Genomic DNA, 23,793 nt, shown 5'->3' on the forward strand with positions numbered 1-23,793 from the left:
GAAGTGGAGATGGAGAGATAATACACTAGGCTATTCTGGAGTATCAAACATAATCCCAGCATTATAACACAGCAAACATTTCATTCTTGGCTGTACAGAGGTCTTGCTAACTCTAGGAGGCAGTTGCCCTCTGTGAAGCAATTCAGTGGTCCAGCTCTTCTTAAAATCTTTTAGTTTAGCTTTTTCATTACAAGCCCGTCTTGGTCACTGTGGCACAGAAAGAGTCAGAGGTTTCAGATCTATTTCTTCATGATTAGGCCCTGAAGACACTCTACCTATGGGCCATTGGCCAGAATCATATGTCTAGTTTGAGTGAGTACGTGGACGTGATCTCACTAATTATAACGAGTAATCCAGAAAGAAGAATATAGGTGGAAGAGAAAATATAGCATGTTCCTACTCAGTAGAGTTGAATTTGAGGCATCTGTGGTATATACCCAGGTAGATATGTCAAGGCAATTGCTAGAGAATTACCATGCACCAGATAAAAGTGAAAGCTAGAAATGTCCATTTTGGAGCACAGGAGTTAGGGCCTCTGGTCACAACCCAGTGAGGGTGGAAGTGTGGGCCCACTGTTCGGCCTTAGCTGCCACGGATGGCAGTGGGGCCACAGTGTTTTCTGACATCTTTGGGATAGGGTGGTTATTGTCCCAAAGCTTCCTTTCTTATTAGGCTGATCCTTTTCCTTTCTATACTTCTTTAGCTAGAAAAAGCAGGGTTTGATGGCATTTTTTTTTTGTCTGTGCCTATTGGGTACTTCCAGGTTGCCTTCTTCTTCAGCTCCAAGTCCTTCATCTCTCCACCTTTTTAATATTGATCTGTGTATGTGTAGTTTTTAGTTGTACTTTTATTTATTTAGTTATTTAGTTATTTTGAGATGGAGTCTGAGTGTGTCACCCTTGGTAGAGTGCTGTGGCATCACAACTCACAGTAACCTCCAACTCTTGGGCTTAATTGATTCTCTTGCCTCAGCCTCCCAAGTAGCTAGGACTACAGGTGCCCACTACAACACCCGGCTATTTTTTTGTTGTTGTTGTAATTGTCATTGTTGTTTGGCAGGCCCGGGCTGGATTTGAACCTGCCAGCCTTGGTGTATGTGGCTGGTGCCATAACTACTGTGCTACAGACGCCAAGCCTAGTTGTACTTTTATTTTTCTTTTTTTCACATAAATTAGATTTAATTTTGACCAAAGTACATTACTTAACATTAATTTTTAATTCAACTTGTTAATATGTTGTTTAGGATATTGCATCTTCATTTATAAGTGAAATACATTTGTAATTTCCCCTTTATAATAATATATTTTCTCCAATTTTAATATCAGGTGTATCCAGATTAAGTAGAATGATTTTGAAGTATTTCTTCCTTTTCTGTTGTCTGTAAGATTTAGCATGATCTGTTTTTTGAAATTATCTTTCACTTTTATTTATAAATATTAGTTGTCTGTTTTTTGAGACTTTGGAAAAAAAATAAGTTAACTGATGACTCCATACTGAACCTCACAGTCAAAGCATTCTATAATAGACATACTCTTATTTGACAATGCGAATGTTACTTTCTTTGCATTATTATTGTTATTATTGCTTAATATATTTTTTTATTAAATCATAGCTGTGTACATTGATATGATCATGGAGCATCATACACTAGCTTCACAGACCGTTTGACACACTTTCATCACACTGGTTAACATAGCCTTCCTGGCATTCTCTCTGTTACTGTGTCAAGACACTTACATTCCACATTTACCAAGTTTCACATATACCCTTGTAAGATGCACCGCAGGTATAATCCTACCAATCCCCCTTTCCCTACCCACCTTTCCCCTCCCTCCCCTCCCTTTCCCCCTTCCCCCTGTTCTTAGGTTGTAACTGGGTTATAGCTTTCATGTGAAAGCCCTAAATTAGTTTCATAGTAGGGCTGAGTACATTGGGTACTTTTTCTTCCATTCTTGAGATACTTTACTAAGAAGAATATGTTCCAGCTCCATCCATGTAAACATGAAAGAGTAAAGTCTCCATCTTTCTTTAAGGCTGCATAATATTCCATGGTGTACATATACCACAATTTATTAATCCATTCATGGATCGATGGGCACTTGGGCTTTTTCCATGACTTAGCAATTATGAATAGGGCTGCAATAAACATTCTGGTACAAATATCTTTGTTATGATGTGATTTTTGGTCTTCTGGGTATATGCCCAGTAGAGGAATTACAGGATTGAATGGCAGATCTATTTTTAGATCTCTAAGTGTTCTCCATATATCTTTCCAAAAGGAATGTGTTAATTTGCATTCCCACCAGCAGTGCAAAAGTGTTCCCTTTTCTCCACATCCACGCCAACATCTCTGGTCTTGGGATTTTGTGATATAGGCTAGTCTCACTGGAGTTAGATGATATCTCAAAGTAGTTTTGATTTGCATTTCTCTGATGATTAAAGATGATGAGCATTTTTTCATATATCTGAAGGCCCCATGCCTGTCTTCTCCAGAGAAGTTTCTCTTCAAAATCCTTGCCCAGCCTGCAATGGGATCCCTTGTTCTTTTCTTGCTAATGCGTTTGAGTTCTCTGTGGATTCTGGTTAGTAAACCTTTGTCGGAGACATAACCTGCAAATATCTTCTCCCATTCTGAGGGCTGTTTGCCTGCTTTACTTACTGTGTTCTTGGCTGTGCAGAAGCTTTTTATTTTAATCAAGTCAACATACCATGCTCATGGCTGGGAACAATCAACATTGTTAAAATGTCCATACTACCCAAAGCAATATATAATTTCAACGCAATCCCTATTGAAGCTCCACTGTCATACTTTAAAGATCTTGAAAAAACAATACTTCGTTTTATATGGAATCAGAAAAAACCTCAAATAGCCAAGACCTTACTCAGAAATAAAAACAAAGCAGGAGGAATCATGCTACCAGACCTCAGACTATACTACAAATCGATAGTGATCAAAACAGCATGGTATTGGCACAAAAACAGAGAAGTAGATGTCTAGAACAGAATAGAGAACCAAGAGATGAATCCAGCTACTTACCATTATATGATCTTTGACAAGCCAATTAAAAGCATTCAGTGGGGCAGAGATTCCCTATTTAACAAATGGTACTGGGTGAACTGGCTGGCAACCTGCAGAAGACTGAAACTGGACCCACACCTTTCACCATTAACTAAGATAGACTCTCACTGGATTAAAGATTTAAACTTAAGACATGAAACTATAAAAATACTAGAGGAAAGTGCAGGGAAAACCGTTGAAGAAATCGGTCTGGGCGAGTATTTTATGAGGAGGACCTCCCGGGCAATTGAAGCAGCTTCAAAAATAGTTGTACTTTTATACTTAGCATGTTAAAGAAAAAAATATTCATGATACTTGTTGAAGACACTAAGGCAGACTTTATTCAAGGGACTGTAAAATAGGGTTTTATGTCAGAGGAGAGAGATGAGACTCAACTTCAAATACACAAGGAGACATGGAGACGTGTAGCCAAGGAGCAGGGTGGAATCCATGGATGCAAATGACTAGGAGGAAGCATCAGGGCCGGGGATTCTTGCTGAATCCACTCAACAAGATTCTTGCTGAAAACAGTCCATAGAGATAAGAATCAATAGTGGGAGATGATCAGCTATCAAGAGTGATTAACATCAAGTGTAGGGGATTTATTTTTGAAGGAAGACTTAGGCAAAACTGCCTTTTCTCATTAGGAAAATAAAATGTATGTTCTGATCTTAGATATCTAAGTGATCAATAGGTTGAATTTTAGTGCTTGTATTTACACAACCCAATTTTTTTAGGTCCTGATTTTCATCACTACCTTATCCGTTAGTGCTAGTCACATGTTCCTGTTTCAGAAAATCAGTCCTCTAGTAGCAGATTAGTCTTGATGTCTAGTATCCGTACTTTATTCAGATTCTATGGGCAGCGCCTGTGGCTCAGTGAGTAGGGCACTGGCCCCATATACCAAGGGTGGCGGGTACCTGTAGTCCCAACTACTCAGGAGGCTGAGGCATGAGAATCTCCTAAGCCCAAGAGCTGGAGGTTGCTATGGCCATAGCACTCTACTGAGGGCAACAAAATGAGACTCTGTCTCAAAAAAAAAAAAAATTATTCCACTTCTAATTCCTTTTAAATGAATGAATGCCCTAATAGGTTTTCATTTCTTCTCAGAATCCATCTATACCTAATACTTACATATTTCTAAAAATCAAAGTTTTTCAGATACTTGGATTTATCAAATAATGAGTGGAATTATTTTAAAAACCATGTACAGATGAGATCATTTAAGATACTTTCCTATAATTTAAGCTTTTTTAAAGAAAGGCCTGATGTTAATAAATAGCAGAGTTGTTATTTTTTTTTTCCTTCTGCACAAGAGATTAAAAGCCATTTAGCTCATTTCTTCCAAAAGAAGTAACTTTAGAGAATAGAAAAAACACCAAGCACGCACTGGTCCTTGTGTGAAAAGGTTACCTTTAACGGTTACCACGTATGTAATTTTGTGCAAATACATACGCATGTATTTAGAGAAATCCTTTCATAATGAATTGTTGTAGAACAGGAGGGAAAGGTGGTATTGCAGAGTTTGGCCTTTTGTCAACTGCTTTCAGTATGAATAGTTTCCAGTAAGAATCTGAATGCTTTCATATCCTCGGGGCTTATTCAACCTACTTCAGTGTATATACACGTGAATGTACAATTTATAGTCAGCTTATATTTTGAATCAATTCTATTCTTTCTTTCCCACACATGGACCATGGTTTTGTTAAAAAAAAAGAAAAAAGCTAAAATTCCCTCAGAACTTCTTAAAGAACTTCTATTCCTATGATCGAAAGTGCCTTTTTTTAAAAAGAGAGATCATGTGTATGATGGGAGGTGTAGATGTCTGCTTAAAGTGCTTACTTAGTAAAAGGTAAAAGATTTATACCATCTGAAGAGAAAGCAGAATGTTGGGTACAGTGCTTAGGTTCTTCAAGATCACCTCTCTGCGTGCTTAGCTGGTCCTCAAGCAGGAGAAAATGTTTTATTATTTTTTTAAAGCACAAAATAATTTAATTTCTGAATGTTTACTAAGGAAACAGTCATACTTTAATTTGATGGGAAAATACTAAGCACTTTTACTTTACAGTGCTTCAAAGTTAGGTTGGGGTGCAATTTGTGTCACTGTCCTTGAGAAAAATCTTTTAACTTGCATCTAACACCATTTAAGATATAAAAAAGTCATTTCTGTTTGATGTCAAGAAAGTTAACTTCTTTTTTTCATGGCCTCTATATCTGTAAAATTTTACTATATACTCAGCCACTCAGATAGTCCAAGCCATGGACCACGTTGTTGTAAATGCTCTCCTGGCCCTGGTTCACTGATGACTAGAATAACAGAAAACATCTGCCTACATTTTCTTCTTTTCTTTAGATAGGGTGTTGATTCTCACTGGACTCAGCTAATATTCCCCCTTAAACATTCTGGTTCCTCTGAGAATAGATACAGCTAGGAGAAATGATACTCCTGACATTAAAACTTGAATTGGATTACTTTACCTATGTTCTAAAATGGGGAAGTATGTAAGTGTGGAAGTTATCAGGAATAAATTTTCAACCACACTTTGTTTTTCAACATTCTTATTTCAGATACTGCTTTGAGTCAGTACAGCCAAGTTGGCCCACAAAACATACCAGTCCTGGAGCTTAAGTTTATGACCTGATATTAGGAATGGCTTTGTGGATCTGACTCTGACTTTTTCCCAGGGTATCCTGCAATTATGTACCACAGACTTGCCAGAAAACAGGACAGCTCTCAAAACCTAGGAATGGAATAGAAATTGTTGTGAATTTTTGTTTTCATTTTTAAAATTCTGAATGTCTTTATCCTCTTGTTAGTAAGTATTTGAAGAAAGTAACTGAAACCTGCTTTCCTCCAGAGTTCAGCATTAAAGTCTGAAGGCATATGGGAAAGTGCTAAATATACCTGGTAATCAGGGTTAACCATTAAGATTAACACATTCTCTCCATCAGCTGAGAGGGAATCTCTTCAGCTCAGTGAAATCTGTTAACTGTGTTTGTAAGTTCTCCTAGCAGTCTTCTGTGTCTCTGTGTTATGGAAGCCAGGAATCCCACACCAGCCATTCTAAGAATTAAGCAATGGTCATAACGAGATGGAAGTGACCAGGGAAATGAGTGGATAGGCAGTTTGGTGTTTTGGTGAAACGTATAGGATATATTGAAAGAACAGACATCTTGTGAGCTTAATGCATAAATGGTGATGTGTTCAAGAATACTCTTGAGATGAGAGGAAAATTACATAAAGTTTTACCTTAAAAAAAAAATCCAGAGTCCTAAAATAAATAAATATACGTAATTAAAAATTTTCCTTTTAAAAAAAAATCCTTTTTCCTTTTCATAGTAAATCTACCTGTGTGGAAGGAAAGCAAAGAGAAAACTTTGTAACTTCTTATAAACTGGAGTCCCTGGATTCTAGGATTCTTTTTGAAACTAGTGTAAAACAGAAATTATCTTCATCTGGGATAAAACTGTGCTACTTAGTTAAAATGTCTATTTTCTTTGTTTTCAACTGAGATAACTCATTGTGGTAACACTGGATTTTAAATTCTGCAGTCTGAACAAGAATGAGACCCCATCTCTACCAAAAATAGAAAAATTAGTCAGGCGTTGTGGCAGACACCTGTAGTCCCAGCTGCTTGGGAAACTGAGACAAGAGGATCACTTGAGCCCCGAAGTGATTGAAGTTGCTGTAAGCTTAACTCCATGGCACTCTACCTAGGGTGATACAGTGATATTCTATCTCAAAATAAATAAAAATAAATTCTGTCTCAACTTGAACTTCACCTTATAAATGAAAATAATATAACTGAAACATTTGTACTCTCGTATCAATCTGAAATAAAAAATAAATTCTGGTAAGTATAGCTATTTTTAAGTAACATATAAATAATAAATTATATAATAAAGGAAATTTGATGGAAAAAGTCATCAAAATATGAATCTTATTGCTAGAAAAATAGTAAAAAATAGTCCTTAGTGTTAGGAAAGGTGGGAACTATGAACCTATCATTTTATACCAACCATGGAAAATTGATTCTTGAAGTCAACAACTATGTATTAAGGATATTATCTGAGCTGGCAGTCTTACTAGGGTACTGAGTTGATACAAAGGTGAATTAGACTCAGCACTAGCTCACCTAAACCCACGATTGTTAGAAGAGAAGAAAAGGTATATAAAATAGGTTGTTAGAACCTGACACAGATTATAGTTGGCACTCACACCCTTTGTTCCAAATCTCAAGATGCTTTAACCACCTCTCAAAATCTGAGATGTGTGGTTGAGCTCTTATGAGAGAAAAGAACGTCTTTGGAGGGGTTGAAAGACAGGTAAATGAGCTGATGCAGCAGCCACGCTGAGAAGCGAGGAAACCTAGTATGACCAGAGAGCTTGGTTTTTATTGCCCATACAGAGAAGGAAGGTGTTAGGTTCATGGGGGTACCAGTTGGAACCAAACTTCTGCTAAAGATAGAACAATCAAGGGTTGCAGGACAGGAGAAAGCAAGACCAATTCAATCAACCATCCATTATTGGGAGAAAAGAAAGAAGCTTTTCTCTGCTGTAACTCTGGGAAGGAGCCCAGAGTCCACCCTAAGAAACCAAAATTCTGAAGCCTGTACCTTCTTTGGGTTTAGACTACACATTTATATTACTATTTGGTGTGAGAAGTACCCACCAGAGATCACAGGGAATGAAATGTACATGGTCCTTAAACATGTAAAAAGGTGCTTAGCCTCATTTATAATATGGTAAGGGCAAACTAAGGTGCCATTTGGCCAAAATAAAAAATGTATTTTTTTAAATCAAGTCTTTATTAATGTACTCATTTGACAAGTCCGTGACATTGGTAACTCCAGTACTCTAGAGGTGGAAATGCAGAAGGTGGACCTGCTATATAGAGAATTTGGCAATATTTAGTAAAATTACTTATCCGCACATTGACTTTTTGACCTAGAAGCATCACTTCTAGGAATCCGTTCCAAAGATGCATCTTCAGAAATACAAAATAACACATACGCAGGATAATTCATTGCTGTAATATTTGCAATAGCAATGGATTGGTGTAGTTTTGTCGATTAGAGTTTATCCAACAGTATGGAGTACTGTGCAGGCTGTAGAAAGGAGTGAGAAAGATCTCTGTTGATAAGAGCGATTTCTAAATATAATGTTAAATGAAAAAGCAAGATGTAAAGTAATATATTTAATGTACTGTTTGTGTGAGAAAGGAGGTAAGCTGCATAATTGTGTGTTTGCTTATAATTGCAAGAAGAAACAGTTGAGGAATAAATTAAAAAGTTACTTGTAAAAGAAACACAGATGGAAGCAAGTCTTCTCTGAATGTACCTAGTTATTCTGGAATGTACCTCGTTGACTCTGGAATCAAATGAATGTGTTACATAATCCAAAATAAAATTAGATCAGAAATGGAGGGAAAGCGATCATTAAAATTTGAAAACAAACTGAAACAAATGCATCTATATATTAAATTGTTGACGTATCACATGGAGCAAAGGATTATTTCCACTAACCTTATAATATAGATTTTTCTCTGTACATCCTCAGTGGAGTAAGCACCAACTAGAAGGAAAGGAAAGCAAAGCAAAGAAATTTTAAAGTTCATCCTGAAGGCATGCTAGTAATCTTGTATTGCTTTTGGTATTTTAAACACATGTCCCAAAAGTTGCCCCTCAAGTTGCATACATAGGGAGGAACATGGGAAATAGTAGCTAATATACTTTTATTTATAAAATACTCATTGCAAAATTTTACAAAGAGGTAGCCAACACATAGAGAATATTTTGCAAATACTTTGTAAAATTTTTTTCTCCTTTTTAACTAGTATAAGTAATGCTGCTATGAACATATGTGAACAATTTTTTTTTGCTTGGAAATATGTTTTCAGCTATTTGATTTAATGCTGTCCTCCGTGTTTCTCTTCAGCATAGAGTTGTGACTCTTAGGAGGAGCCACAAGGTAAAGAAAAAAGAACAGTTTAGAACAAATTCTCATTCATAAGGAGACGTACAAACTACCTCTGTCATATTCCTATTTGGCACAAATATAATAATTTTTAGAGTGATATCAAATTATTAGTGATTTAAAATTATTTAGCAATGATTTTAAATTATATGAGAGTCCCTTCATGTCTATAGTAAATAATTAACCTTTTTTAGTCTGATAAATAGACTTACAACTGTAACTGTCAGATATTTTATCAATAATGAGAACACAAATTTGATTAGAATTCAGACTTTTAATGTCTGGATTTAGACAACAAACCTATCCTGTTTCTTAGCCTAATTATTTTTCTATGAAATATAGTTCTGTAACACCTTGTTTGGGCATTGATATTTTCATCGTAGGGTACGTATACTTGAATACATAGGTAGGCATTCCTAACTAACAAAGATTATTTCAGCAAGTTTCTTCTTTCTTCCTTCCTTTCTTTTCTTTGTCCTTCCTTTCTTCCTTCAGGTCATCTTATTATTTATGTCATTGAGACCAGGGGATTTCAGCTATATGCACATGAACTTGGCATGTTCAAGACAGAAAACATTTGGATATGAAGTACCATTCATGTCTATAAAGCATGAAGAACTTATTCCTTTTGCTTTTTGGTCTTATCTTGAGAAGAGCACAGGATGAGAGCTCCTTAAGAGCAGAGCGTCATTTATAGAATCTGGGTAACATCCAGTACTCTGTGAGCTGTCAGATACTTAGTGCTCAACAGCATGACTATGCAGGGAACAGACTTCACAACACGGTTCTAAATACTAGACCTAGGAACACTGAACTTTGATTATCTTCATATCTTTTAGAAATGGAAACGTTCTTAGAACAATTTTTTCATTCACTGATGTCAATCACATAAGTAATCTTTGGTCCACTGGAATCATTTCCTTTAGGCAGGCATACATATTCATTCCTAGGAAGTACTTGAAACATTCTGCCTTGAAAATGGATTTGTGTGTATTTTGTTAGGATTTCTTTTTAAATTTTTAAAGTCAGATATTGAAGATTAAGTGTCTTATGTTCTAAGAAGAGACATAGCCAACTATGCTTTTTGCCCACATTCCTGTTAAAGTCAACATGGACAGGTCTTAATCAAATGAATGACATGATGTGTATGTTTTCCTCCCTTTCTTCATAGGCCTCTGCCTCTGTCTCTGTACTTCCCCCATTCCAGAGAACTGATTTGCCAAAGACTTTGTATTTGTCATGCAATACTACAAATACCACAGGCCATAGGAGAAATAACCTTACATATTCTCAAGATTGTCTTAGTTCATTTGGGATGCTCTAACAGAATAATTAGACTGGGTAATTTATAAAGGCTAGAAATTTGCTGCTTACTGTTGTGAGCGAAAAAGCTAAAATGTATTGGGTGGGGATTTTTGTTTGTTTTAAGACAGAGTCTCACTCTGTGCCCTGGGTAAAGTGCCGTGGCATCATACCTCACAGTAATCTCAAACTCTTGGGCTCAGACAATCCCCTTGCCTCAGCCTCCCGAGTAGCTGGGACTACAGGCACCTGCCACAATGCCCAACTAGGTGTTCTATTTTTAGTAGGGATGGTCTACTCAGACTGGTCTTGAACTCCTGAGCTCAAGAGATCCACCTGCCTCAGCCTCCCAGAGTATGAGTGTTGATTTTATGCCGGGCACCATTCTAAGTGCTTTCTTTATCTTAACTCAATTGGTTAATCCTCATAGCAGCCTGGGGAGAAACTGTTGTTATCCCCATTTTAAAAGTTAGGAAATTGAGCTCAGCACTTGTAGTTCAGTGGTTAGGGCTCCAGCCACATACACCGGGGCTGGTGAGTTCGAACCTGGGCAGGGTTTGCTAAACAATAATGACAACAACAGCAAAAAGATAGCTGGACATTGTGGTGGGCGCCTGTAGTCCCAGCTACTTGGGAGGCTGAGGCAAGAGAATCGCTTAAGCCCAAGAGTTTGAGGTTGCTGTGAGCTGTGACAGCATAGTACTCTAGTGAGAAGGCAACATAGCGAGACTCTGTCTCAAAAAAAAAAAAGAAAAGAAAATGAAGAAACTGAAGCTCAGAACATTTAAGTAGCTTGCCCAAAGTTACATAGCCAGTGAGAGGCAGTTTAGCTCTAAATCCCTTGCTTAGGCATCATTACATACCTCTACAAAAAAAATTTTTTTTTGAGACAGTCTCGCTCTGTCGTCCAGGAGTAGAGCGCAATCGTGTTGTCATAGCTCACTGTAACCTCAAACTTCTGGGCTCAAACATCCTCCTGCCTCAGCATCCTGAGTAGCTGAAACTATAGGCTCACATCACCATGCCTGGCTAATATTTTCTCTTTTTTGTAAAGACAAGGTCTTGCCCTTGCTCAGGCTGGTCTCAAATTCCAGGCCTCAAGTGATCCTTCCACCTGGGCCTCCCAAATTTTTAATGAAACTAGACAAAATTTTTTTAACTCATCTAGAAAAGAAAATGTGCTAAAGGTAACCAATCAAATTTTGACAAGGCTGAATTGGTATAAAAGGTAGCATGCTCTACTGGACTTGAAAATATACTGTAAGATACAGTCATTTTTAAAATACCATAGTGTGACTAAAATAGAAAAAAAAAGAATAAATCAGAAGAGCATGTTGCTTTTTATGTTCATAGAGAGGAGACTGAATGGATATACCTAAGTATTAATGGTGATTGTCACTGATAACAGGGATTACAGATGATTTTTGTTTACTTTTTTTTTTGATAATTTATTCTTCAAATTATCTACTGTGAACATTTTTAAATCATACAGTTTGAGCAAGTTTATTTTTAATGCTTTAAAACTTCAGGTTTTAATCATATTTTATTAGTGTAATATATATTGCTGTTTGATTTTTATCCCTGGTGTACCCTTAATTGTCTGAATTGCTTCCTCTGCAGAGTGCATTCTCTAAAATGTTCAACTTATTATTCTTTTATTCGGGGCTTAATTAACCAACCATGCACAATCACCAATCCAGTCCTACTTTTTGGTTAAAGACAGAGAAAAAGCAATGGGATAGTAATCCTCTTCCGGCTTAGGGTTGAGGACAAGGATTTCAGAACCTTTGGCTTTTTTAAAAAAGTTCCTTATTATGTATACATATAGTTGTATATCACCTTTTACTTGCTTTTGAAATCAAAATTATTTTTTGATGGTATAAAGAAAAGCTACTGAATGTTATATATGTAGCTTCGATCTGATCATTTTACTGAACTCTAAAATTGTCATAGTTTTCAGTTGATTCTCTTAGATTTTCTAGATATATAATTGTATTTCTAAATAATGGTAACTTCATTTAATTCTGAATATTTTAAGAGCAAGGACTTGAAACACTTGAGAATGATAAAGAATCCTGGAATTGAGTTGAGAAAAAAAATTTAACCTTCTCAGAGATACATACTAATTCCAGTGTTTATTGTCTTTATGTTATATAACATCCGAAATAATGAAACAGCTATTTTAAAGGATCAGTAGATTCTTCTAATAGTAACATAGGAAGACAGGTCCTCAATATCATAAAGGAAAAAATAAAGTTACAGAGTCCTATGTATACTATAATCCAGTTTTTATTTGAAAAAGTAAAAATAAACACTGCATGAAGTATCCAATTGGTAGATATTGCCTCTTCCCCTCAAATTCCTGTATTAATTTCTGTGCCTGTCTTAGCTAGAGCAGCCATAGACTGGGGGGTGTAACAGATATTTACATTCTCATAGTCTGGAAACTGTGAGGCTGAGAAGTCCAAGCTCAAGGTGCTAGCTAGTTCAGTTTCTGTGGAGGGCTCGCTTCCTTCCTTACAGAGGCTGCCTTTTTGCTGGGTTCTAACATGGCAGAGAGGTAGAACTCAATCTTCCTTACAAAGCCACAATCCTATCAGATTAGGGGCTCACCCTTCTGATCTCATTTACCTTAATTACCTCCTAAAACCTTATCTTCAGATACAGTGATATTGGAGGTGAGGGCTTCTACATCTGAATTTTGGAAAGTGTGCAATTCAGTCGATAGCAGTGTTTAATCTGTTTCTAGTATTGTCAGAAATCCTGTTTAATTTATTGTAGAGAGGATTAATTTTATCCTTTCTTAAGAAATTGTTATAATATTTGTTACTTTACAATATGTCATAGAAATTTTCTCTAAATTTAAACTTATCAATCGTTTTTTCTTAGACACAAAATCGAATGAAGCTAATGGCCGATAACTATGAGGATGACCACTTCAAATCCTCCCAGTCCAATCAAACAAATCATAAGCCCTCCCCAGACCAGGTAAGACTGTTCTTTAATGTTTTATTTTTTTTAAAAAGTACGCTTAAATATTTTGATTTTTTTTTTTTACAAGCATGTTGCAAATTATGGGTTAGATGTCAGAAGAGGAAAACTGAATAGCTAAATTGGTCTCTAAAAATGCCAGTTTTTTTAAAACACAGACTCAGTTTCTATGAGTCTATAATATTCAGTTGATGATTCTGAATATTTTAAGAGCAGATACTTGAAACGCTTGAGAATGATAAAGAATCTTTGAATTGGGGTGAGGAAAAAAAGTTAACCTTCTCAGAGGTTTCTGAAGTATGTATCTCAGAGATACATACATACTAAGTTGTAAATATCTGGCTTTTCTTTTTTAAAGAAAAAGAGCCTTATTAAGAAAAAAACAAAAAAAGCCTCTTTCGTTTCAAGCTCAGTGAGGTACAACTCAGTGCAGAAGTTATTTCCATTTAATTGTAAATGATGAAATCTCTGCTCACCACCTCTTAAAAGGGAAGATTTAAACTTAGTTTCTTCAATTCCTTTCCTCGTAGATCCCTCAGCATGTTATTCTCAAGGAAAACTGTTGCCTTCAACCTCTCATTAATGCAAAAGAGACATTGATGAGTCTGAAGGGAACCATGTTCAATTCTAGTTTTTTGGAAGAAGGGAACTCTCCCAAGATCTTGAAAGTGATGGATGGGAGAGAGTGGTGACCAGATTACCTCATAGCCCATTGCCAAAAATCAGATTTCAACATCTCCATCACACCCAGTCTTAAAATACATAGCTAAAGGAAAAAAATAATAGGTAATTACATCCATATGACTAAAGAGTCAAGGCAACTTCCCTGCTAACCATCTCTACTACATAACAGTACAGCATTGTCTAAGGAGAAGCATCAGAAATAGTACAGATAAAGGAGCAGGGATACTCAAATTGCTATTATTTCTAAGATTCAAAAATGTAGTCCTCATATGATAATATTTGCTAAGCCAGTTGAGGCAAGCCTAATGTTGTAGAGAAAAAAAAGTACCAGTCTTTAATGTAGGCAAAATAGAGAGTTATCTGCCTGGTGTAAGCATTCTTACCCTACCAAAAATCACTTTGCTTTCTCCACCTGCTTCCTGATACCTGGAATTAAACTTATGCCAGTGTGTATAAGACGCATGTTAGATCCTGTCCTGGAAATAAGGTTTGATAATAGATTGAGGGAATTGGATGCCTGGGGCAGAAAGAAGTAAAACAGAGGTGGAGAAAATTTGAAAAAGCAAAATATAAAAGCCTCCAACTTGATAATTTTGCCAAGATTCATCCCTAAGATAGCGACGGCATCTCAGAAAGGCAGGAAGAATAGAAGTATGTTGACAAACAGTTGTTCCTCCATATCTGTGGGGGGTCCAGAATGCTCAAGTCCTTTATATAAAATGGTATAGTATTTGCATATCACCTATGTACATCATCCGCTATACTTTAAATCACCTCTAGATTATATATAATACCTGATAACAGTTATAAATGCTGTGTAAATAGTTGGTATACTATATTTTTATTTGTATTATTTTTATTGTTGCATTGTTATTTTTTGTGGGGTTTTTTCCCCAAATACTTTCAATCCATGGTTGGTTGAGTCTATATAGATGTGGCACCCATGAATATGAAGGACCAATTATAATTATTAATTTTGATAGTTTAGGAAATTAAAAACTAATATAAAAAGAGTCAGTAAATTCTCTTCTACTACATTGTGCTTATGTGTTTGTTTTAAATACTAACCAACTCTTTTTCATTCCCATGCTGCTCTGGGGTCTGGCCCCCTTTGCCACCTCTCTCCCCTAGGACGAGGAGGAGGGTATATGGGCATAGCCAGTCAGAGGCTCTTAGTTCAGCCATTTTGTTCAGAACGGTGAGAAACACCTTTCCTTAACTATAGACATGGTCTTTGTTTTCATTGTTCTTTTTGCACAATCACTCTCACATCTCATTTCTCTATAAGTCATAAAATCCCTTTGTGTGCTTGCATTTTTATTTTCACATGATTCTTGTGTGTATTGCTGTGCTTTCTGGCATAGTGGGGTTTGGATTTTGTGGCTTTTTTGTTGTGTGTTAATAGTCACTCTTGTAATTTCTCTTTGTATATTTTTGGGAGAACTTCCAGGGCATGTAACTAAATTTCTCCAGTTATGAGTTTTTTACCCTATGTAGGATGACTTTACAGTGTCCTGGTAAAGGTTTGTGGTAACTTATATCAAACTGGCAGTAAAAAATTGATCGAATACACTGCCATTAGCCTAAGTTTGAGAGATATTTTTATGATAATTCATTATAAATATATAGTCTTTTAAAAAAGCAACTTATACTCTGACATAAAACCTCCTTTTGTTTCTATCTATACAATGTTCTGAATTCTCAGGGTCAGTACCTAGGAAATCCCTAGGCTTTGACATTACTCTCAAACTATCCCTAAAAATAGGGAGGAGCAAATAAGTAAAGAAGACTTTTTTTCTAAAATTTAGTCTAAGAATGCTTTTCCCTCTCTTTTCATGGACTGCTGCTGTGTTAGATACAGTTGCCAGGACACTGTCTAGATTCTCCTTTTGAGGCCAATTGGCTGGAAAATATAGTCCATCTGTGGCGTATCCCCCTTTGATCTCATGCCCTTGAGGTTTGACTAAGGAAATCCTTTTCTTATAAAAAGTAATAATTATGATTAATAAGTTCACACATATTGGTGGCCTTGCACTCCCTGGATTTACTGCCCATGCTTATTGGTGATCTCACTCTTTTGGAGTCACTTCTCCCTGAAATGTGTCTGTCTTTGTGTTAAACTGCTTAAAATGATGAGGACATACGTAGACCTCATACTGTCAAACAAAGCCAAGGAGGATGAAGAGGTAAGTTATGGAAAGGGTCCCTAGACTATGCAGTGGGCAACCTTCCAGACTGCATTAGCCTGAGGGAATGAACGAAGGTGAAATGCACAGGATCCCTGAAAGCTCCTTGGGTTAAACGCTGTATGTCAGAGAAGGCTGAAGCTAAGAAAAGCAGTGTGCTAATTCTATCTACACTCTACAGCAGTGGTTCTCAACCTGTGGGTCATGACCCACAGGAACTGTATTAAAGGGCCGCAGCATTAGGAAGGTTGAGAACCACTGCTCTACGTGGTAGACAAGTGTCATCAGAAGGCAAGTGGGGGCCATGTGGTAGTTGCCAGTCTCTCTCTACTTTGGCAGAACAAAGTCTTGGCTTGCCTCAGCAGGAGGCACCTCCCCTGCACACAGGAGCAGGATTGTACTTTGGTTGGAAACCTTTTTTCTACCAATCTGAAGGAACGTGCTAGTGTTATAGGGAACGGGCCCAAAGGTAACTTCACCAAGAGACTGAAAAATGGACAAACCATCATATAGACTTGTTCCTGGAGTCACCATTTTCCATTCTCTTTTACTATAATTAGAATAACTGCTAGCAAGAGTTCAAATGCTATTGATTTTGCTTTTTCCAATTATTGTACTGTTGAGTTTACTGCATTAACTGCAATTGGTTTAACACCATACAGGTGCAATTAGCTGGCCACAACAGGAATTTCTATGATACGGTGTTTCAAACTTTCTAAAATGTGCTACAAAAATCATTATCTCATAAGAATGTTACCTAAAGAAATGCATGAGTAACCCCTGAAACACATCAGAAATTCTGACTGACTGGTTTCTTTTACTTGTTTCCTTGCTGATTCTATGGAGAACAGATCTTTAAAAAATTTCAAACTTTCGAAATTGATGATTTACCTTATCAAACTTAAGAATATAAGGTTTTACATGTAAAACATCTTATAGAACATCAATATATATTGGCAAAGTCTGAGCCTTCCTAGATATGATCAGCACTCAGATGAGAGTAGTCTTAGATGTACAGGCCAACAGAAGGCTTGGAGTCAGACCCTTCCAGGAGAGGTGGTAAGCACAATGGCTGAGAATATGGGCTTTAGGGCAGAATGCCTGTACCTAACTATTAGGCCTACCACATACTAACTAGCTTGTGACATTGGACAAGGTATGTGACCTCCTTGTATCTGATTTCTTCATCTTTAAGATAGAGGTGACTGTGAGGATGAGTGTGAGCCACGCCACACACACTTGAGCCAGACTACACAGGTTTGCATCCAGACTCTCACCTAGACTATGACTTTGAGAAAGTAGCTTACACTCTCTGAACCCCAGTTTATTTAATGGGTTTATTAATGGTACATGTTTCTAGTTGTTGGATAGATTAGTAAGTAAATATATGTAAACTGCTTTTAACAGTTCCTTACACTAGTAAATATTGTGCATGCTGCTATTACTTTTGTTGTTTCTGTTGTGATCATTAACTTAAATCTATCACCAGGAAATAAAGTTTTCAATAAATGGTATAAATTATTATAAATATCCACTGCCCTCATTTTATAGGTAAGGATGCAAACAAAGATTTGCAAGTTGTGTCTTATGTTCCCCAGGCATTTCTGTGGTCTGGAAAGAGGGACCAGTAGCTGACAGAAGAGATAGTCAAGAGATACTGATGGTGATGCTTCCTCTCATCACCACGAGTTTGATGATGAGGAATTTTTCTCTTGGGAAAACACCTTGAATTTTATGAAGCAATTTCGAATAAAAAGACATTTAGTCAGTGAAATTTTCTTTGAAAGAATTATCTGTCAAGCAGCCCTACTAACACACAGGCTGGAGCAAGGGCTACCTCTACTTGAACAAAATGACAGAGTCCCTTCTGTCTTCCCTCTGCCTATACAGAAAAACAATGTGAAATGTAAGTCTGTTTTCTCTCTCACATTTCCTTTTGCTTTTTTCAGACATTTGTGTTAGATGTTTTAAGTTCAATAACTAAACAGAATTTGAGCAGGGTTTGATAATGGTTATGTAACTACTCAGTAAATAGTTGCATAAATTTCTGTATTATAATGTATTTAAATTGCACTGGGTATAGTTACTATCAAGTCTTCTTAAATGGCTGTCTTATCCAGACTGCTATTATAAATACCATAGACTGAGTAGCTGACACAACAAACATGTATTTCTCCCAGTTCTAGAGGCTAAAAGTATGCGATCAGGACGCCAGCATGGTCAGGTTCTCTGTGAGGCCATCTTTCTGGTTTCCAGACGGCTGTTTTCTTGATGTATCTTCACATGGCAGAAGGAAGCAAGTCTCTCATGTCCCCTCCTGTAAAGGCACTAATTCCATCATGAGGGTGGAGCCCTCGTGACCTATAACCTCCCCAAAGTCCCCATCTCCAAATACTCTCACATTGGAGAATAGGAGTTTCAACGTATGAATTTGGAGGGAGGGCACAAACATTCAGTCCACAGTGTGGCGTTGCTTCTGATTCATACATAGAACCAGAACTGCAGACAGTTATGCAAATCTGACAGTCTCAGGCAACCCAACAGGGAGCTCCAGTGCAAAGATTTCCCACCCATATTAACTTACATACGCCACTCTCTGTCTCTTTGCTTTCATTTTTCTTCTTCTTCTTCTTCTTCCCTTACAGTGGAATGTAGGCCCCATGAGGACAAGGACTTTAATAAGTTCACTTTTTATTCCTGACATCTAGAAAAATACCTAGTATATAGTAAGTCTTTAGTAAAAATATATACTTATATTTTTAAACTTTTATTAACTAAATTTATGAAATCTAGGGAAAGAAAAAGTAAAGTTTACATTGAAACCAAGAGCATAGAGCTTGGAACCCATAGCTCAGTGGTTGGGGTGCCAGCCACATGCACCAGGGCTGGTGGGTTCGAACCCGGCCTGAGCCAGCTAAACAGCAATGATAAACAGCCAGCTAAACAACAAAAACAACAAAAAATAGCCAGGCATCGTGGCAGGGACCTGTAGTCCTAGCTACTTGGGAGGCTGAGGCAAGAAAATCACTTAAGCCCAAGAATTTGAGGTTGCTGTGAGCTGTGACGCCACGGCACTCTACTGAGGGCAACATAGTGAGATTCTGTTTCAAAAACAAAACAAAGAGTATATAAAACCAGCACATTATACCCCATGATTGCATTAATGTACACAGCTATGATTTAATTTAAAAAAAGAAACCAAGAGGCTAGAATTGGCTGTTAGCTTTAATATCAGCATTTCTAGTACACATACAAGAAAGGGAAGTTTGGAAAAGGAAGATAGGAAAAGTGTCTAGAAACAAAAGAATTTTAGAGAAATATTGAAAATTTAAAGGAAAATCATAATGAAGTCCTGAAGTCTAGCTCCTAGAACTTAATGCTGAGTAACATGGAGTTGAGAAAATCTGTTCCATATGCTAACTGAACATCCTTCAGGTAGAAACTTTTCTTCCAGTAACCTATAAGTTCATAACCATCAAGAAGAGCAGCCCTGGCTCGGTGCCTATAGCTCAAGCAGCTAAGGCACCAGCTACATACACCACAGCTGGTGGGGTCGAATCCAGCCCGGGCCTGTGAAACAACAAAGACAACTACAACCGAAAAATAGCCGGGCGTTGTGGTGGGCGCCTGTAGTCCCAGCTACTTGGGAGGCTGAGGCAAGAGAATCACTTAAGCCCAGGAATTAGAGGTTGCTGTGAGCTGTGATGCCATGGCACTCTACCCAGGATGACAGCTTGAGGCTCTGTCTCAAAAAAAAAGAAGAAGAAGAGCAGCCCTTTGTTCTTTCTGGATGTCATCCAGTGGAAGCAATTTATAAAAATTGGTGCCATTTTGCTCCAGTAAAGAATTGTCCACCAAGACAATTAAAAGTTGGTCTTGGTATAAGAACATTCTACTGACTGAAGTCTGGAGATGGGTTGCATGCCTATTAGATCAACACTGTAGGATCACAAAGTAGATTTGGGCCAGAATGCTTTTCTTTTTCAATTAGAAATAATGTAAATAAGTTTTTAAGACAAGTATTTTACAACAAGCATCCCTTTCTCTTTTGGCATTTTTTTGTGTCTGTCCTAGTTGAATTGTCAAGGTTCTTACCAGTTTGAAGCATCATAAAATTATTCTCATTGTAACAATATTATAGTGGAAGTCTTAAATCTCAAGAGAATATGTCTGTAGAAAGGAGATGTTAAATCATTGTGCAGAATTGAATAGTGCAGTAAATTGGAATATTTTGTCAGTGTGGAAAAAATAGTTGGTCTAAAAACCAATTTGAATCAGTACCAGAACTGATTTTTGACATAACTGTCAGGGAAGAAATCGATCCTGTAATTTTAGAAATAGGTCAGAGATTTTTAGCAAGAGGCTTCTCTCCTAAAATGCTTGGGAACGCCAGTAGAATTCAAGAAGCAGGAGGATCTTACCTACAGAGAAATATGGAAGAGAGGGAAGGAGCATTGATGAAGTATTTACTATGGGCCAGACACTTTCATACCTCTCAACTAATATTTAATTCTCATAGCCACTCTAAGAAAAATGAGTTTCCCTATTTTTACAAAAGAAGAAGCAGATCTCATGGAAGTTAAATACTGTATTTTCTAAGATTACTCAGCTAAAAAGTGGCAGGTATTTGACACATTACATGCCATGCAAGTTGTATTTAATATTTAACTCTTGAGAGTTTTGAGTCCAGGGGCTTGTGAAACATATATAACCCACACATCTCTTTACCTTGGGTACCTTGCGAGCCATATGGACCCTAAGGAAAAGAATTTTTTTCTAGCATAGTAGTCAATGTGATCAACTCAGGACAGACTCCAGACACTGTTCTCTTACCGCTACACCACACTGAAAAGAGAAGGAATCTTTCATTTCCCAGTCAGGCTCCTTGAACATGGTAAATACTCGGTAGAAGCATGTTGAATCAAACTGTATTCCTATTTGGGGGAAATAACAGAATTGCCTTTACCAGTAAGGAATTTCCTGAAGGTAACACAAAATACCCCCTTACTGAAGAACCTAAGGAGTTTCTGACTTTATTGATATTTTTTATAAATGCACCTACCCAGGAATCTAGTGAGGCGTTTATAGTGAGGAGAAGTGGGCCTTGGAGATTGGGTAAAGTTTGAGCAGATGGAACAAGAAAAGTATTTTAGATAGGAACCAGTTTGAAGGAGGTCCCAACCTAAGAACAAGAATGTTGTTTCTAGTAAGGAAACCAGCCCAGCTGAAACAAAAAGTGTCTGTCCTTTCATTATTCCATGGTTACATTTCACCTACACTTCTGTTTTAATGTAGGGCATGATTCAAATAGAAAAATTGCGTTGTGAGGGGTTCACAAGAACCACTATGTATTGAGCTTTACAGAGGCTTAAAGTAAAAATCAGCTTCCCTTGGACATTGTATGAATCACTGTCTTCTAAGTTGGTTGCTCCCTTACCTAGTTCTGATGCTTTAGGATCCTAGTTGGAATGCAAGCTTTGAACCACATGACCTGGTTCCAAACATCTATGTACTTGAAATTTGTATAATCAGAGTGATAACGTACTTATCTCATAGGTCTGTTCTATGATTAAACGAGGTAATATAAACCCCTTAAAATAGTGCTTTTGCATACACTGATTGCTCAATTAATGTTGGCTATTAATGCCTTTATCTTGAAGATACATGCTGACCATTTATAATATTGATAGATACCTTTCCCCTCTTTTTTCTCTCCCTCCCTATGCACTCTACTCTCCCTACTTTTTTTTTTTTTTTTGCAGTTTTTGGCCTGGGCTGGGTTTTGAACCGGCCACCTCCAGCATATGGGGCTCGTGCCTACTCCTTTGAGCCACAGGCGCTGCCCCTCTCCCTACTTTTTCACCTTCTTCCTCTTGGCTCTCTTTAAACAGCAGGAGGATTGGGTAAGAGTTCCCTAATCTTCAGCTCTGGATTTTTTTTTTTTTTTTTTTTGTAGAGACAGAGTCTCACTTTACCGCCTTCGGTAGAGTGCCATGATGTCACAGGACTTACAGCAACCTCTAGCTCTTGGGCTTCCGCGATTCTCCTGCCTCAGCCTCCCGAGCAGCTGGGACTACAGGCGCCCGCCACAACGCCCGGCTATTTTTTGGTTGCAGTTCAGCCGGGTCCGGGTTTGAACCCACCACTCTCGGTATATGGGGCCGGCACCCTACTCACTGAGCCACAGGGGCCACCCATCAGCTCTGGATTTTAATCATTCTTGTGCCTCCTGAACTCCAGTTAAATAGCATTTCCTATGTACTCAGAAGTGTCTCTAACCAGTTTCTTCTTTGTCCTAGACACACAACCCACTCTCTGCTTTTCAGGTTTCTCCTCCTCCCCTGCACCCAATAAGAGTAAAATCTTCATCCCTGTTTTTCAGCCTTTTCTAGAGGATTTTACTCCCTTTACTCCTAATTCTTTTGTCCTAGGTTCTTGCTAGCTATCTCAAAACACTGTCTTCTGCTATTATCAGACCAAGCTTTCTATCAGCCCTCTCTGCATAACATATTTATTAAGTCCCTTCTGTAGGTCCCTCTTTCTCTAAGCCATCATCTTTTCTTATCATTAGCTTGTACTGTAATCCATAAATAGTTTAGATGCAGCTTCAAAAATTTCCCCCTCTTTGCAAGCAGCTTGAATATATGTCAAATAAAAATGACTTTGAGAAATAGAGTTATTTCTAACGGGACATTGAGGAATAGAGACGAAATGATACGTGAGAATAACAGTTATCATTTAAAGAATACCTACTAAGTGCCAAACACTGAGTTGTAAGTTTATAACACGTTGTAAGCATGTTGTCATCTGAGCTAATATAACCGTCCTAGGAGATAAATAATGAGTCCATTCTCATTATTTCACGGTGAGGAAACTGAGAGATATTAGCTAGCTTATGCAAGTTCCAATAGCCAGTATACAATAGTAGAAACCAGAATTGAACCCATGTGTGTCTAATAAAGCCACAAGTTGACCCACCTCCAAAATGGAAACCTAGCTAGAAGCATAGCTCCCCTAGGCTAGAGTGCAGTGGTATCATCATAGCTCGTTGCAGTCTCACACTCCCTGTTCAAGTAATCCTCCTGCCTCAGCCTCCTGATTATCTAAGAACACAGGTGCCTGCCACCATGCCTGACTAATTTTTTATATTATTATTTTTTGTGGAGATGGTGTCTCACTGTGTTGCCTAGGTTGGTTTCAAACTCCTGACCTCAAGCAATCCTCTTGTCTCAGCCTCCCAGAGTGCTAGGATCACAAGCGTGAATAGCTGCACTCAGCCTCTAGATGCATTTTTAAAAGAGACTGTTATGCTTTTATGTTGATTCTCATAACAAGAGTGACAGGGTTCAGGATAGGTGACCCCAAAATATGGCACCTTAGCATTTGAGAAAACAGCAGAAGCAGGAAAATCTCCCTGACCTTCTCTTTGCCCTTTTTTCCTGAAAAAGACCATAAAAGAATTCTCTGACTTTCCTCTAAAATAGGTTATAAAACCATCATTTCAGAGGTGCCCACTTTATATCTTGAGGAAAAGAACGTACTTATCTTTGAAGACAGAGGAGAACAAACCAGTTTTGCCAAATTCTCCCCAGTGT

General features: G+C 37.5%; 1 protein-coding gene across 13 annotated transcripts in view; it reads left to right on the forward strand.

Annotated features, from left to right (window-relative positions):
- The window catches only part of ERC1 (ELKS/RAB6-interacting/CAST family member 1), a 663,469-nt gene that overhangs the window by 553,782 nt on the left and 85,894 nt on the right, over positions 1 to 23,793 (forward strand). For 10 of the 13 annotated variants that reach the window (XM_053557122.1, XM_053557121.1, XM_053557120.1 and 7 more), the window contains one exon: positions 13,227 to 13,325. In XM_053557122.1, coding sequence (XP_053413097.1) covers positions 13,227 to 13,325 — 99 coding nt within the window. Of the gene's footprint in view, positions 1 to 13,226; positions 13,326 to 15,143; positions 15,211 to 23,793 lie in introns of all 13 variants that reach the window. The other 3 variants (XM_053557131.1, XM_053557132.1, XM_053557130.1) reach the window with 1 other exon arrangement.

Source organism: Nycticebus coucang, chromosome 12, assembly GCF_027406575.1.
Source record: "Nycticebus coucang isolate mNycCou1 chromosome 12, mNycCou1.pri, whole genome shotgun sequence".
NCBI classification, from domain to species: Eukaryota; Metazoa; Chordata; class Mammalia; order Primates; family Lorisidae; genus Nycticebus; species Nycticebus coucang.